The 18,465-nt window shown below is 31.4% G+C and overlaps 1 protein-coding gene across 11 annotated transcripts in view; it reads right to left on the minus strand.

Annotated features, from left to right (window-relative positions):
- The window catches only part of LOC132714245 (ribosome-binding protein 1-like), a 33,018-nt gene that overhangs the window by 9,736 nt on the left and 4,817 nt on the right, over window positions 1–18,465 (minus strand). For 9 of the 11 annotated variants that reach the window (XM_060697065.1, XM_060697058.1, XM_060697062.1 and 6 more), the window contains exons 4-20: window positions 18,202–18,274; window positions 17,747–17,865; window positions 17,275–17,453; window positions 16,732–16,906; window positions 16,295–16,519; window positions 15,565–15,669; window positions 12,434–12,588; window positions 11,623–11,734; window positions 11,134–11,229; window positions 8,116–8,205; window positions 7,718–7,804; window positions 7,289–7,447; window positions 6,562–6,654; window positions 6,335–6,394; window positions 5,475–5,540; window positions 2,542–2,625; window positions 540–620 (exon numbers count right to left, since the gene is read on the minus strand). In XM_060697065.1, the coding sequence (XP_060553048.1) occupies window positions 540–620; window positions 2,542–2,625; window positions 5,475–5,540; window positions 6,335–6,394; window positions 6,562–6,654; window positions 7,289–7,447; window positions 7,718–7,804; window positions 8,116–8,205; window positions 11,134–11,229; window positions 11,623–11,734; window positions 12,434–12,588; window positions 15,565–15,669; window positions 16,295–16,519; window positions 16,732–16,906; window positions 17,275–17,453; window positions 17,747–17,865; window positions 18,202–18,274 (1,959 nt within the window). The remainder of the gene's footprint in view (window positions 1–539; window positions 621–2,541; window positions 2,626–5,474; window positions 5,541–6,334; window positions 6,395–6,561; window positions 6,655–7,288; window positions 7,448–7,717; window positions 7,805–8,115; window positions 8,206–11,133; window positions 11,230–11,622; window positions 11,735–12,433; window positions 12,589–15,564; window positions 15,670–16,294; window positions 16,520–16,731; window positions 16,907–17,274; window positions 17,454–17,746; window positions 17,866–18,201; window positions 18,275–18,465) is intronic. The other 2 variants (XM_060697066.1, XM_060697064.1) reach the window with 2 other exon arrangements.

Consider the following 18,465-nt stretch of genomic DNA (forward strand, 5'->3'; position numbering starts at 1 on the left):
AAAATTTAGGGTTAAATAAACAGAATCTGATGTCTTTAATGATCAAATAAAATAATAAACAAGTTAATGGCATTCTCATTTTTGTAAGTATATTTATAATATATTCCAACACTACCAGAGATCTTCCTCTATGAACAAAAAATCTCCTGTAAACAAAGAAGGCCAGAAGCATGTTTTATTATCTTCTTGTATACTATGCATTTATGTATGAATTTGCACGCTTCTTGATTTGTACCTTAATCTCAGCAATTAGGATTTTACTTGTGTAATTTACACAATAAATTACAGTAATTTACACAATAAATTACAGAATAAGATAATGTAAATCAATATGTTTCAGTATTGTAATATTTTTGTGAATGGTAAACTTATCCACAGTTTTTACAGCATATTGGTGGAATAGCACGAGTCCATATTGTGTTATTACAACGAAGTGAGATTACTGACTATAGCACATGAGTGCTTGGTGTAAAAGATAAAGGAAGGAAACATGCATTTAAAAAGTTTTTTTTATAAAAGCAATATACAATGTTACTTACATTTGTTATAACAGTAATATTGGCACTAGATTTTTTCAATTCTATTATCTGGATATTATACTCTTCTAATTTAGTCTCTGCCTGAAATATAAATAAGATAGTAACATCAAATCTGATATTTATGTTTATTTGTATTTATAAATCAATAGCAACACTATACAAACAAGATATGTTTGTAAAACATGTATGCCCCCTATCAGCAGCCAATTAGTCATGTGATAAGGTTATTATGCATGACTTCTGACCCAGTGATCAAACAATTAATAAGGGTTATCAAGTATCTACTGGTCATGACCTTAACCTTTGACCCCTTGACCCAAAACTCAATAGGGGTCATCTGCTGGTCATGACCAATCATCAGACAAAGTTTGAAGTTCCTAGGCCTAAGCGTTTTTAGTTAATTGATCAGAAACCGTTTTTACCTACAAGGTCAATGTGACCTTAACCTTTGACCCCTTGACCCCAAAATCAATAGGTCATCTGCTGGTCATGACCAATCACCATACCAAGTTTGAAGTTCCTAGGCCTAAGGGTTCTTAAGTTATTGATTGGAAAGCATTTTTACCTACAAGGTCAATGTGACCTTGCCCTTTGACCCCTTAACCCCAATATCAATAGGGGTCATCTGCTGGTCATGACCAATCACCATACCAAGTTTGAAGTTCCTAGGTCTAAGGGTTCTTTCGTTATTGATCGGAAACCGTTTTTACCTAAGAGGTCAATGTGACCTTGACCTTTGACCCCTTGACCCCAAAATCAATAGGGGTCATCTACTGATCATGACCAATCACCATATCAAGTTTGAAGTCCCTAGGCCTAAGGGTTCTTTCGTTATTGATCGGAAACCGTTTTTACCCAAGAGGTCAATGTGACCTTGACCTTTGACCCCTTGACCCCAAAATCAATAGGGGTCATCTACTGATCATGACCAATCACCATACCAAGTTTGAAGTTCCTAGGCCTTAAAGTTCTTTAGTTATTGATCGGAAACCGTTTTTGCTTACAAGGTCAATGTGACCTTGACCTTTGACCCCAAAATCAATAGGGGTCATCTACTGATCATGACCAATCGCCATACCAAGTTTGAAGTTCCTAGGCCTTAAAGTTCTTTAGTTATTGATCGGAAACTGTTTTTGCTTACAAGGTCAATGTGACCTTGACCTTTGACCCCTTGACCCCAAAATCAATAGGGTTCATCTACTGGTCATGACCAATCACCATACCAAGTTTGAAGTTCCTAGGCCTAAGGGTTCTTTAGTTATCACTCGGAAACCATTTGGTCTACGGACCGACGGACCGACAAGTGCAAAGCAATATACCCCCTTTTCTTCGAAATGGGGGCATAATCAAGTTGGCATGTGTCTATAGGATACTGATGTGCCTGCAACATGGGATTAAAGTTCACAAATATTAGTGATGTCTTTTTTTCATGGTGTTTTATAGCAATGCTATCATGCATTTCTGAATCTGGACTATTACTATATTATAAAAGTTAATTACCAAACGTATGTTGCCAAAATTTGTACTTGATAGATGAACTGCTTGAGGGCTAAGTGCTTTCAATAAAATCAAATTTAAGTAATCAATTAGACCCAAATCAACATTGTTCTATTCATTTTCAAGATTCATCTCTACATTTACAATACTTATTAATTCTGTGTATTGAAATAAGAAACAGATTACACCATTATTATAAAATTCTGTTGTCATTATTGTAATTCTTCAGGTTCCACAGAAATGGGTGACAGATCATACACTTAAAGTGCTAAAAAATCATTAAAGTAACTAGATACTTAGTCAGAGGAATTAATGAGTATTCAAGTACTGAAATTACTGAAATTGGTACTAGTTGCCATCCATAACAAATATAATGCTATAGTAACACTGAATACGAGTACATGTATAGCCTAACCTACACATACAAATCTTAGATACAGTATAGTTTCTCTTATTAAAGCAATAAATTGTGTATTTATAGAAATAGATAAGTATAACAATGTACCTGTTTGACTTGAGACTGTAATTGTGAACACCTATCTTGTGATGAACTCAACTCTCCTTCTAATTCAGCCACTCTCTCTTTCATCTGTGTAAACAATATATAACTTTATACATAACAGTAACTACAATATAGTAACATTAATAATTGAATCATCCAGTGTAATATCTTGCTGTATCATCCACATTATATTATACCCATCAGCAAACACCTCCTACATAATGTGAAATCATTTACTTTTATTTACATGCAGGAACAATTTACAGAATGAAAATTCATATAAAAGAACTATTACAGATTGCAAAATATTTTTGGTTTGGAGCTAAAAAATAAGCTGTTTTTTTTTATGGAAGTGCACATGCATAAAATTTCACTAGTTTAAATTTTAAGTATACTTCTTCATATAAAGTCATGTAAAAACAAATGATTTCATTCATAATAAGTAACAGACGACACATTATTTAACCTAGATATATTCACATGTACTATATTTACAACAACTTATTTAAGACATCAACAATTTTTCTAACATTATTCTATTTAAAAGACCATTTTTTTCTATTGAAATGCTTTCTGCAACAAACAAGTTTTTCCATAAAGGTTGTAGGACAATATATAAGCTGTTAAACATGCAAAATAGTATAAAATGTTTGGCCATGATGATATTTAGAAACAATATGTCACCATAAAAATGTTTAGGGAAAGATGACAAAAGTAGGATATAATGATATCTGACAATGTACACATGGCATTATTGTATATACTGTATAACATATATAGCATGATACTAATGTGAAGATCCATGTTAGTAATTTCACATCAAACGATTATTCATTACACACTCTATCACTATTCCAGTAACAATACAACTTCCTTTACCTATACACAAGACACACTGTGAATTAATGGTCTACCACATAACAGGCATCATGCTGTATGGTATAACTTTAGTTCAGGCTAGGAAACCATAATTTTTTCTATGCCGATAATTAAATTTTCTTACGTAAATTTAGCCATTGTTAAATATTCAGTCACTACAGAAACACAGAGTTTACATCCTTATATTACAGAAACTCAGGTGTTTCAAATCAGCCAGGGCAATGCCATGTTGTGAGAGGAAAGGCTAACTCAATCCAATTATCACTTGCCTATACTTTCCCAAAACTAATTCTATTTGAAATCATGCATCTACAAGGTGAAACTAGAACTCCGCGAGTTGGATGTGTCGCCTTGTGAACAATGTAGTTTAGGGGAAATGGCCAGGAGAAAAATGAAATATGAAAAATAACAAAGGGCAATAACTAAAAAAATAATAAGTGCAGAGCAGCAGTTTCTGTACACTGCGCTTCTTATCAATAAGATCTATCATTCTATGATGTTTCAAGTCCATAGCTTTCATACTTGAGGAAAAATGACCAGGACAAAAATAAAGTAAGAAAAGCAACAAAGGGCAATAACTCAAAAATAAGAAATGCTGAGTATCAGTTCTTATGCACTGCACTTCTTTTTAATGAGATCTATCATCCTATGAAGTTTCAAGTCCATAATTTTTATACTTTCAGAGAAATGGCCTGGACAAAAATTAAGTATGAAAATAAACAAAAGGCAATAACTAAAAAAAAAAAGAAATGCAGAGTACCAGTTCTTGTGCACTGCACTTCTTCTTAATGAGACCTATCATCCTATGAAGTTTCAAGTCCATGGCTTTTATACATTAGGAGAAATGGCCCGGACAAAAATAAAGTATGAAAATTAACAAAGGGCAATAACTCAAAAATTAGGAAGTGCAGAGTACTGGTTCTTGTGCACTGCATTTCTTCTTAATGAGATCTATCATCCTATGAAGTTTCAAGTCCATAGCTTTTTTAGTTGAAGAGAAATGGCCCGGACAAAATTAAAGTATGAAAATTAACAAAGGGCAATAACTCAAAAAATAAGAACTGCAGAGTACCGGTCCTTGTGCACTGCACTTCGGGTTATTGAAAGAAGCATGCATACCAAGTTTGAAGTCAATCAGACTTATAGTGACTGAGTTATGCTCCGGACAAGCTTTAGCGGACGCCGACGCCGACACAGACGCCGCCGCCGCCGACACCGCCGACAAAAGTAACCCCTATATGTCACCTTTTCAAGGCGACACAAAAATACAGCAGCCAGTCATGCTTAGAAACTATTAAACTCATGCTTAAATATCATGCCTAAATATGAAATATAAAACAGGACAGTAATAAAAGAAAGTAACTTGATATTTTGCATTTCAAGGCAAACTGAATCTGTGCAATATTTTACAAAGCCTCAAAAAAAATAAGCCCACAATAAATACAAACATAAATGTCCTATAATGTTAGCCATCTGTCGATCCAAGTTTTGTTAATTACAGAAAATATCTTGCTTTCACATGTACACTTGATACAAATACATGTACCTGCAATACTTTTACAGAAACATGCTTACACTATCATAATTATCATCCTTAAGGATTTAAATCTAAACATTAACTAAGAAATATAAACACTGATGCAAATTTTTCTGCAGCTAAAATCTACACTCAAATTATGAAGTGTAAGCAATAGTCTGTAACACATAAACAGCAAAACTGGTAAGTGTTAAATGTTCATCCTTGGAAATGCAACATGAAGCAGAGTCAAAGTTTCAAGACAAAATTAATTTTGACACTAATTTTCTATAAATTAGATAATAGATGTAAGCTACTTATGTTCTGATCATTTATTCACTTAAAAAAGCCTTATTCATTGCAATAATATTCTTACCGTGATAGACTTAAATGGCTAGGATGAAAATTTAAAACTTACTACAAAATAGTGACATGTGAATTTTATCAAGACTGGTACATGTGAAGATACAGACAGATGGACAGACAGACAAAGAAAAGAGTGACTGCTCCCTATAAAAGTCAAGGTTGAAGTGATGCATACCTCGTCAACTATAGTGGACAAACTTTTCTCTACACAGCGATATGCAAAACCAATATCACTTATATCCTAGAAAAATCCAGTGCAGAAATGATAAGAATATTAAGCTTTAAAAAACAGAATGAGACAAAAATGCTTGATATAATTTCATGTGAAATATCAGTGTAGATATAAATATAGGAACAGAATTTGTGTACACTGTTTACAATGGTATTTGTTCATGTTTAACATATATGGGCAGCATTCCTTGTCAAACAGAAAGGATCTAGAATAATATACATGACTTTAAAAGGCGGGAAATGTTTTTATATACGTGATAGTCGCATCAAAACTGTTCAAATTTCAAGCACTTTATAAAAACAACTAAAACAACAGTGAACAACATGCAACAGACTGCAAATAGCCACTCATATCTAAATTTTGTAATAATATATTGTTATTCTGTAAGTCTTACTAAAGACTGGAAAATGTCACAAATCAACAGGCTAAACCTGGCTACTTTTATTTTGTAAAAATCATTAGCAAACAACTAATTTTGAAAATATTATCTACATGTGAAAGAAACTACTCCGAGTTTAAACATATTTTATATCATAAGAAGCTATATTATGTTTTATGATGAAGGAAAAATCTTAACATTTAATCAAGAGAATGACATACACAAAATATCTATAAAGCTCTGAAATCACATAACAACATTAAAATTTTAACTTGAAATATTTTTTAAGTAAATTCAAAGAATAAAATGAAATTGAAGCTGTAAAGTTGTTAACAATGCATCAAAGGAACAAAAAGTAGCCAACACCTATAAGGCAATGATCTAAACAGGCAAGATAATGTATATAATGTAATACATAAATTACCTCCTGACTTCCAGCTGCTTTTATTACTTCCTCTTTACTGTGTGATACTTCCTGCTTTGCCTACAATTATAAATATATATATATGTAAATAATGTCATTTCTACATCGCCTCTAAAAATAAAATGAAAAACTAAATTTCATCTCAATCTTAATTTAATATACGTTTCTTTAAAAGATTTCTTCAAAAATTAAAGTAGCATACATCTGTGATTTATAAGGTAACTTACTTGCTGTAATTCTAATTCTTTTGCTTGCAATCTTTCTTGCCATTTCTTTTCTTCTGCTTCTACGCTGTTTTCTAGCTGTGTCAATTTGTTTTCCTACAATAGGAATTAAGAAATAAATATAAAATTGAAGAAACAATGTGCTGGATATCTGAACAGTCAACTATATTTGCTGTTCATAAATTTGCAAAAATGTAGAGCTGAGCATGTACCCACACTCTTTTTTTCATCAGTCATAGTTTTAAACACAGTTCAGATAATTCAGTGCATAAACAATCATTGTGGTGTATTGGTTTCCCTAAGTGGACAAGATAAAGTAAAAGGCACTGTTTTTGATAATCAAAATGAAGTGTTGTGTGTATGCATGTGTTTTTTTGTAAGTAAGTAACAACTTTATTTAATGACGCTAGCACATTTGGTTTCCCGATCTTCCATGTGGGCCTCAAATTTTATGCATTTGTGTTAACTAAAATGCAGATCTGTATATAGTTATACATTAAATCTAATTGTAGAAATATAAATCTTAACTTTGTAAGTCATTTAATTTCATTTACCTAACCTTAGGGCAATACAATGGAGAATGCTATATCTATTCAGTCAACTCTAAAGGGTAATGTAATGGAGGAAAATAGATCAACTCTCCAAGTGAAATGCATAAGAGGACTCTACAATCCCTTCTTATTCATTATACACAAGAAAATGTTATGAATAAACATTAAATATATCTTACTGTTTCCCCTAAAACATTTCTATATTGTGCTACTTGTGTCTGTAATCTAGAACATGAGTTCTCCGACTCGTGTAAGTTGGATGCCAGACTGTCTCGTTTTGTCTCGGCCTCTCTTACCCTATCCTCTAGTTCCTTTATCTTGCTTTCATTTTTGGCACTCTGAATTACAATATAGAAATTGATCATTTCCAACACATTGAAAGTAAAAGAAAAATAGTGTTTTTAGGAAAATGCTATCAAATTTACATCACAAGTTAAAATACATGAAGCCCAAATAAATTAATCATTTACAATAAGCTGATTATACTTAGTGGGTTATTTAATTATCCATATAATGTTAACTAAAATCAAATTAATTGATATCTTTGCCTTCAAGCAGCCTATGTTGAAAACTTGTTAATATTAAAATTATGATGATAATAAACTTACATTATCACTGGATGCTGATTGCTGTTTTAAAGTTTTAAGATGACTTCCAATCTGTTTTTCAAAGTCTGTCATCCAGTCTTTGTGATTCTAGAAAATAAACCCAGAACAATTTTAACAAATAAAAACCTAAATCAAAATGAAATACACTATGAACTTATTAAATAAAAGGTCATAGGAAAAAGAAGGTATAAAACATGTATATAAAACATCCTAGATTCATTTATTATAATCAATAGGTAATTCTGCACAATGTTGTCTATGCTATTTCAACCTTGTAATTTTGTGTCACTATTTTTACAGTTAGAAGAGGTGAGAGTATTTTATGTTCAAATGTACTAACTAAATCTTGTTAAAATCCTGTTAACATTTTATATTTCAGATCAAGTTTTAGAACAAACCTTTTGTTTGACAGAGATATCAGGGAACAACCTTTGCATCACAGATTTATCGAAAGTTTCCACTTCATTAAGACTAGCAGTTATATCACTCTGAAATACACATATGTTATAACATATAATAACCTCATGAAATCATGTTAATGTATGGTTTAAATAAAGTGTCTCCTCTATACCGGGTACTTTCAACACCAGATGAGATATGCTAATTTACTAATTAATCTTTATAACATTTTAAAAATTCAAGTTAAACAATCCAAGTTAAACATAATATTAGCATCAAATTATTTGCTTATATCAGAATTCTATCAGTAAATCAACACATACGATTTTGTCTCGATCAAAGGCAATACCATACAGCTTCTGTACCAACAACATGATGTGCAACATGTGATGAGTACAATTAAATTACAGTTATCACTTGTAATAACGTTATTAAAGGATGAGTAGAAACAAAATAATTAAACCTATCAATAACCACTTAATAATATTAAATCTTTGCTGGTTTACCTAAAGGAAGATAATTTTATACCTGTTTCTTCAGAAAGCTATTATAAAGGTCACCACTACATACATTTATGCATCATTAAAACATTTTTGAAGAATGTTCACCATTTTATAAGAGTTTACTAAAGCTTTAGTATATTTACAAGTAAACATGCATTTTTTTGTAACATTTGACAATGTCAACACTGTGAAAATATTGACATATAAACAGCATGATGCAGGTGTTAAAATTGTGTCAAGGTAATTGGTTTGTAATGGATGGTTTCGGATGAAAGAAAATTTGATATTGGCTACATTCCAAGTTTCAAGAAGGAATTACTTTCAAACAACATTTTATACAACACAAAATCAATCATTTTCATTAAATTAATTTTTTTATAAAATGATTATCAAGTTTTTAATCAGCCAAAATCAAGAAGCTTACTTCCTTCCTGAACTCTTTTTAAAAAAATGTAACCAAACCTAGATATAAGCCTAACAAACAACGCAAACAAGCACAACTAGAAATGTGTCCATAGGACACGGGTGCCCCCACCGCGCCACTGTTCTGTCAATCTTTTTACTAAGTCAAGGGAAATTACTCTACAAATACTGGATAAATCCACAAGCAAAACCCCAGGTGCAAATCTAAAATATGCTGAGCAACCTGCCTATAGGTTAAATGACTATGTCAAATCCTTTTTGAGAAACTTGCGACACAAGTTGAAAATTGCAAAAATTTTCTAAGTGAAGGGCAATAACTCTAAAAATACTAAATAAATCCAGACGAAAATACCTGGTGCACAACTGCACATGCTAATCAATATTCCTGTAAAGTAACATGACTCTAGGTCAAATACTTTTTGAGTTACCTGCGACACATGTTGAAAATTGCAAAATTTTACTAAGTCAAGGGCAATAACTCTGAAAATAATGAAAATTTTCAAACAAAAATACCCTGGTGCACAACTTCACATGCTGATCAACATTCCTGTAAAGTTTAATGACTCTAGGTCAAATACTTTTTGAGTTACATGCGACACAAGTTGAAAATTGCAAAATTTTACTAAGTCAAGGGCAATAACTCTGAAAATACTTAAAATATCCAAACGAAAATACCCAGGTGCACAACTACACATGCTGATCAACATTCCTGTAAAGTTTTATGACTCTAGGTCAAATACTTTTTGAGTTACCTGCGACACATGTTGAAAATTGCAAAATTTTACTAAGTCAAGGGCAATAACTCTGAAAATAATGAAAATTTCCAAACAAAAATACCCTGGTGCACAACTACACATGCTGATCAACATTCCTGTAAAGTTTAATGACTCTAGGTCAAATACTTTTTGAGTTACATGCGACACAAGTTGAAAATTGCAAAATTTTACTAAGTCAAGGGCAATAACTCTGAAAATACTTAAAATATCCAAACGAAAATACCCAGGTGCACAACTACACATGCTGATCAACATTCCTGTAAAGTTTCATGACTCTAGGTCAAATACTTTTTGAGTTACATGCGACACAAGTTGAAAATTGCAAAATTTAACTAAGTCAAGGGCAATAACTCTGAAAATACTAAAAATATCCAGACGAAAATACCCAGGTGCACAACTACACATGCTGATCAACATTCCTGTAAAGTTTCATGACTCTAGGTCAAATACTTTTTGAGTTACGTGCGACACAAAAGTGAACGGACGGACGGAAGGACGGACGGAAGGACAGATGGACGGACAGACGGACGGACGGACAAGGGTAAATCTAAATGCCCGCCACTAACGTGGGGGCACAATAATTTTAAACATGATTAAGTATTAACTTGAAGTTATGTTTATTTCTTTTTGAACATACCAGTGCAAAGCCATTGGAGAGGGTAAAACTGTGGCATATTGAGGGACATAGAACTAAAAATTAGCACTAAAATTCACTGCGAACAGACAAAAAATAGATATTTATTAATTTACACGTCATTAGCATAGTTTCAATGTGGCAAGATAAACTCTATTGAATGTTTGATTTTACGCTGTTCTTATATTCCAGAAAATGATCATATTATCAAATAATCTATAATGGACCAATCATTTTATTATTTTTCATAAATAATATTTATACTGACAGTGGCAGTTGCAATCTGTGTAACAGCAAGTCTCAACACTACTCAGAGGAATTTTAATATAAGAAATACTGCTATTATAGATTTGCTACATGCTGTAAGTAATCAATAATTCATACATTACAGGAATTACATTTTCCAATCAATGAATCCTAGTGGGTGTTAAAACATATAACTTAACATTAAGAGGAAAATGTAGCAATTGATTGAAATGTTATTTTTCAATGTGTGAACAAGCTAGACAGGAGTTGGTAATATGATTATACGATGACAATATAAATTTACTTTCAGTCCTTTAACATAAATTTCTGTTTATCATAATTTTGAACATAAAAATAATGTAAACTTAAAAAGATGGAAGACTAAAGCAGTAGAATGCAGTATGAGACACAATATTGATGGTGATTGATAATTACCCCTCGCTCTTTAATTGCACTTTGAACTTTTTCTGAGACAGATTTTTCAGATTTTTCTAAAGCATCCATAGCCTTCCAATTCTTTTCTCGTAATTCCTAAAACCAAAAATACAGTCTCGGTCATTTCTGATTTAACAAGTCAGTATTTTTTGTTTTCCTTATTTTTTGTAATGGTTAATAAGTTGGGGATTTCATGCAAAACTTTAAACCATGCTGATAACTTCATTCACATTAAAGCTGTATACAGTAAATATATTCACTGTAATTTCTTAATACCACCCTTCATGTTGTATTGATTTTGTTGCTTCAACTACACTGCACTGTGTTATAAGCATAAATAATGCTGTTTGTCATCTTAATGACTACAATATTAAATACCAACCAAGAAATCAACTAACAACTAATGTTATATTCATACTTTCTGCAGAGACAAAATCAGATCTGTACACCTGTTCATTCATTTATACATCAACTGAAATTTTTACTTACATTATTTTTCTTCTTTTGCTTTTCTAATTCTTCCTTTAATGAAGACAATTCTTTATTTCTGTTGTCTATATCAACTGATAATGTTCTCAATTCTGTTTCTCTAGCAGCTAGCCTGAAATAAAGTTGTGTCATTGATAGTAATGTATTAAACAGACAACATACTCAAGTGAGTATACATGAACTAATATCTAAATTGCTTAAAAACTTAAAATACCTTTACAAATACAAATGGTTATTCTCTATGGTATATCTTAACTGCAAAATAAACTATAATATAAGATACCTGGCCCGAGCGAAATCATCATCATTTCCAAGTAATTAATAGGGAACAGTATAAGAATTACATTCAAACATCATGTGAAAATTAACTATTTAGTAAGCATTTTATTCCCAAGAAATGAGTAAATTTTTTCTTCTTTATAAAAGACAAACATGATTTTTTTTATTGTTTAAGTAATGGATTTAGAGAATATTAGATGCTAGTTACCAGAGAAATGTAGTGCTAAATGTTAAATTGTTTGTCATAAAATAGGCAAATGTAAACAAAGAAGTATTTTGACTTCCATACGAACTACCAAATGCCAAAACGCAACAGAAAAAAAAGATGGTTCTGGTAATTGGACAATGAGTAACTTTTTGGAAACTATAAAAGTACACCAAAAGTAAAAACAAATTGTGAAATAAAAATTAAATATTTTCTAGGGTATAATGAGCATTTAAGAATAAATTTTATTTGTTACTGGTTATTTTTCTGTCACTCCTTTGGACCATTACACCAGTCATCAGTATTTGAAATTTAAGTAACACTCACTGTTTTTCATGTTCATCTTTTGGTATCATTTGAGAAATATCAGCATGGAGATCTCCATTCTGTTGTTTTGTTACTGTTTCTTGAGCTGCTGTCTGTTTACTATCTTTTGTTGTTTTTAGTTCAGTTGATAGGTTATTGTTTTCTTGTTTCAGATGCTAAAATGTAAATTGATCACAGTGCTATACCAAATTAATACATATAAATGTTACACCTTTCAAAACTCCCAGCACATAAAAAACAACATTTGCCAAAAGAATCCTGTTTGTTATTTTTTATATGAAAAATAGAAAAAACCTGACAATATTTTTTTATTAAATAATTTTGAAATCAAATTTACAATTCCAATTAGTCAATAGACCAGTTCATAACCTAATCTTTACTAAGAACAGACAGTGTACTTATACATTGTTCCATTTCACATATAACATTTCACACAAAAAATATCTATGAGCAAGAAGAGTATTATTCTGAATATATTATCTTGTACTGTATGAAGTTAAAAGGAAAATTATGAAATAAATGAGTTTTTATTTTAATTACAACTCAAGTGTTGACAATTGAAATGTGCATGTTATAAAAGTGTGAGAATTCTATCAAATGATACAGTTTAAAGTTAAAGAAACATTGTTTCTGTAAGAACAAAAAGTGCATCACATACATGTGGTGACAGTCATTAAACAAGAGCTGTATGAAGAGCAAATGCTCCACTTTTCTCAGCAGGGAACTAGATCTTTTGATTGGTGGGTTGGAGTTAACAAGATGATACTACATACAAAGTTTTAAGTTCCTAGGCAAATGCCATTTGATTTAAAGACCAATAGGAAAATGCAGTTGGATTTAATGGCCAACAATTATAAGTTTTGCAATTACAAGTACCATTGACCTTTGATCTAAAAATGAGTGTGATCAATGTGCATCCTCATATTTATTTTCTATGTAGTCTAGTAGTGTTGTTAGTATTGATATCAATGACCATATATAAAATGAAAATTTAAGAAGGTTAATCACCACCGACACTTAGTGAGTTGTGACAACAGCTTTGCTTTTTCTTTGAAAAGTGGAACTAATAAAAACTAGAACTCCGCGAGTCGGATGTGTCGCCTTGTGAACAATGTAGTTTAGGAGAAATGGCAAGGACAAAAATGAAATATGAAAAATAACAAAGGGCAATAACTAAAAAATAATAAGTGCAGAGCAGCAGTTTCTGTGCACTGCACTTCTTATCAATAAGATCTATCATTCTATGATGTTTCAAGTCCATAGCTTTCATACATGAGGAGAAATGACCAGGACAAAAATTAAGTAAGAAAATCAACAAAGGGCAATAACTCAAAAAATAAGAAATGCAGAGTATCAGTTCTTATGCACTGCACTTTCTCTTAATGAGATCTATCATCCTATGAAGTTTCAAGTCCACAACTTTTATACTTTCGGAGAAATGGCCTGGACAAAAATTAAGTATGAAAATTAACAAAGGGCCATAACTCAAAAATTTAGAAATGCAGAGTACCGATTCTTGTGCATTGCACTTCTTCTTAATGAGATCTATCATCCTATGAAGTTTCAAGTCCATAGCTTTTATACTTAAGGAGAAATGGCCCGGACAAAATTAAAGTATGAAAATAAACAAAGGGCAATAACTCAAAAAATAAGAAATGCAGAGTACCTGTTCTTGTGCACTGCACTTCTTCTTAATGAGACCTATCATCCTATGAAGTTTCAAGTCCATGGCTTTTATACATTAGGAGAAATGGCCCGGACAAAAATAAAGTATGAAAATTAACAAAGGGCAATAACTCAAAAATTAGGAAGTGCAGAGTACCGGTTCTTGTGCACTGCACTTCTTCTTAATGAGATCTATCATCCTATGAAGTTTCAAGTCCATAGCTTTTTTAGTTGAAGAGAAATGGCTCGGACAAAATTAAAGTATGAAAATTAACAAAGGGCAATAACTCAAAAAATAAGAACTGCAGAGTACCAGTCCTTGTGCACTGCACTTCGGGTTATTAAAAGAAGCATGCATACCAAGTTTGAAGTCAATCAGACTTATAGTGACTGAGTTATGCTCCTGACAAGCTTTAGGGGACGCCGACAACGACGCCGCCGACACAGACGCCGCCGACACAGACGCCGCCGACGCCGCCGACAAAAGTAACCCCTATATGTCACCTTTTCAAGGCGACACAAAAACATGTTTATTAAAACTTCTTATTTTACAAACTTGAAATTACCTTCATTTCAGAAAACTAAAATATCGTTTTTAAACATGATTAATGTAACAACTCTCCAATTTTATCATAAATGGAAACATTTTTCAAAATTCAAAAGAAAGATCACATGAGTTAAATCATATGAAATGGGAAATAAAATAAAATCCCAAACTATGACACCAATTAGAACTAGGGTTTACTTTAATGATAAAGGACAAAGTAAATATAGCAGTGTCATGCTGAACAAAAATAACTATCTGGTTTTCCTACAAAGTAACAAACTGTATTTTACTATACCAAGTTCAAACAGAAATCTATGAACTAAATTCAAGCACTTTTCTGGACTTGCTGAAGTCAATAATGCATTTTCAAGGTCAATGCAATTTAAAGGTCAAGTACAATATTGTACTTTCCTGCATTCAAGCACACTGTAGTCTACAAACTTTTGTGTGACGGTCATTATCCTGCATTTTCCTTGTAACTGTCCCCTCTTTTATTGTTTTCAATAGAACTCCCCCCTCCCTCATATACCAACTATTTCAATTTTATTCATGTATAAAGCATATCCTCCATTAATGGGCAATGGATCTTTTGTACATTGCTTGTCTTTAACCTAACAATAATATTGAAGCCACTTTAACTGGAATCAATATTTACCCATTCTTTAGGCTTTTTCTTACTTATACATGTGAAAAGCAGTAATGTTTAAAGTGATGATGTGCACACAAGGATATAAATATCATATGAGCTGTATTTCATATATGTTAATATTTGTAACTTATTTGCATAAGGGAAAATAAAAACCATGCATATTGGTTCAGTGAAAATTTCCTCTCCTTTTTTTTTTATAAAGAATGTTTAAATTTCTTATTTAATCCATAACACTACCTGTCAGAAATACTGTATTAAGCTATACACTACCTGTATTTCAGTTAAATATGATGACTTTTCCTGATCAAAACTTTCAATCCTCTTTTGAAGATTTTTTAAATTTCCTTCTATGTCAATTTTTTGTCTATCAGAAACCTGCAAAGCATAAAAAATGTTATAAACAACACATCCTTATAAAAATTGATAACTATAAATGAGTAAAAAAAAATAATTTAAGCTAATGTAGAATTAAGACTTAGTTTTTGACAACACTTAAATTTATAAAATAAGTGGTACAGTATGTCATTATCTAGCTGCACTGTAAATCATTTAGCTTCATACCAGTCTAATAATATCTTATTGCAAATTTCATACATTCATCAAACATACACAAACATTTCTTACAGCTCAAGGATAGGTTGAGCCAAAAGTTATCTGAAGGTAACCAGGGACACTTCAATTTGTACTTGAAGGGCAATTGAAAGAAATCATTGTCTAAATTCTTACTCATCTAATTGATTTATATGCATTTTCATTTTGTTTTTGTTCAAATTGTTTTAACTAGAACTCAAGAAAACTGTAAAATTTCTGAGAGATAAAACATATTTTATTGTTGGGTTGATAGAAAATAGAGTAGTGAAACAGCTGTTTGAAGAAATATGTCATATCACATCTATGATAAAATGTTTTCAAATATCATTCAATACAATTAACTTTAATTGTTGAAATTACATTAAAGCTATACATTGACACATAAGAACAAGTGATAACAATTTGTTACCTTTAATCTTTCCACCATATCTTTTGTTGATTGGTCACTTTCTGTCAAAGATCTCTCTAACTCTTGTAGTTTGGTTTTCAGATATTTACATTCCTTCTGGGCTGTCTCAACTGCCTGCTCTTTAGCCTGAAGATCTTTGTTTAATGTTCCAATTTTAGCTTCTGATTTTCTCAATTCCTGTCCAATTTCATCAACTCTCTTCTCCATAACATTCTCATTGCTTGACTGTATGCAGACAAATATAAATAAACATCTTATATAAACTATTTTACATTATTATACAATAACAAAAATACATAGCAAACTTTACCTATATTCACACAAAAACCACAAGTCTCTATAATTGTATGTAGTATTACAGTTCTTCAAAATACTCAACATTATAATCTATATCTAAAAGTACATCCTTATAACAAAACCCTTATAACAAAACTTACCTGTTGTGACTCGTATTTGTTTAATTCTGCTTCCAACTTAGCTAGTTTCTGTTCCAATGTTTTCTTTGTGTTTTCACTTGCATTCAGTTTCAAAGCATTGCTTGATATTTCTTTCTCAAGTATCGAAACTTTCTGTTTGAGACTGTTCAGTTCTGCGGGAGAAAGAGTCTCAGACCTGAAATTTTAATATAGAACATGTTTAATATACTAATGTTAGAGTATATTTATATATCTGGAATCTAACATGAGCCATTACTTCAAAGACTTAAAATAGTTAGTCTAAAAAATGTTTAAAAGCAAGACTGTGGTTATACAAAGGGTTGATGATACACATATGGTCTATATTACATGTGTGTAATATAAAGATATACACAGTGGTTATATTACTTTGAAAAACAAGCAATGTGATAAAGTAGTGTATTTCTTAGAAATATATCGTTCACACTGATTTTAACAATTACATTATCAACAAGGCTTCACTAATATGTTTACAAATTTACATAAAAAATCAAATCTAAAACAGATGATCTAAGCACTACTCACTGTGTTTTATTCAGTAAGTCTTTCAGTTTATTGTTTTCATCAACAATCCTTTGCATCCTAGACTGATCCCCAACTTGAGCCTCAAGTTTCTGTACAACAGCCCTTAATTGACTTGTCTCCACCGTATGTTGATCATGTGTGTGCTGGATACGTGCATGCAAAGCTTGTACCTCACGCCCCTACAATGTCATAAAAAGAAATATTTAAATTCATTCTATTTATAATGATACATAAAAAATTATGATTTTTTCCTTTATCTTTAAAATGAGTGTCATATGTTTGTATTAAAGAAGTATACAAGCAAAAAAAACAAAAAACAGTAAACAACTAAGATGGTACAGAATTAAGTCCAACAACAACTGGCTGCAAAGACTGATGGACTTCTATCTCAGTGAACTATCTGCTATTCTATGCTGAGAAACTGCAGGATGAGGACCATTCATTGAAAATGTGTTACCCATTCTTCAAGTACCTGATATTCCATTTTGTCTTTATAACTTTTTTCCAATGCTTGATATTTCATCTTCTCTTGATTCAATTCTTGTCTTATCTCTTTAATCTTTGTATTACCAGCCATCACCATTTGTTGTTCTGAAAGCAGGAAAATACTGAGTTGCATTAATCCAAACAAATTTTTAAACTTTTGAATGAAAGCCATATTTTAGGTGTCATTAGATCTAACACAACAACAAATACATATATGACTAAAAGAAAATAAAAACTGCTAATTTGATTTTATAAAAATTGGCCATAAATTTGCTTACTTTATAAAGTATTGGCTACTATTTCCAAAAGCCAATGTAAGTCCTACTTATAACAATACCCCCTAATTAATTCTACTGTAAAGCGGTTTTGTAATTATTTTAGAATGACCCCAATTTTTTTTTTTTAAACTTTTAACCTGAATAAAATATGCTACAGTTTTACCTTCTTGTAATGCTCTTTCCTTTTCTTCCAACTGTTTCCTCAACAGGGCGACTGGATCTCCTTTTTGGGATTTCTGGTATAAAAAAAAAATCATACACTTTTTTACAATTAAATATAAAATGTCAATAAAATTTGTGTAACTTAATTTTTGTTCAAATTCAGTTTGTGTGGATAAAAAAAATTTCTAGACCATGTCAAAACTGCAGAAACAAGAAATGTGTCCATAGGACACGGGTGCCCCCACCGCGCCACTGTTCTGTCAAT

This window comes from Ruditapes philippinarum, unplaced genomic scaffold (assembly GCF_026571515.1).
Source record: "Ruditapes philippinarum isolate M1 unplaced genomic scaffold, ASM2657151v2 ctg35_1_1_1_1, whole genome shotgun sequence".
Lineage (NCBI taxonomy): Eukaryota > Metazoa > Mollusca > Bivalvia > Venerida > Veneridae > Ruditapes > Ruditapes philippinarum.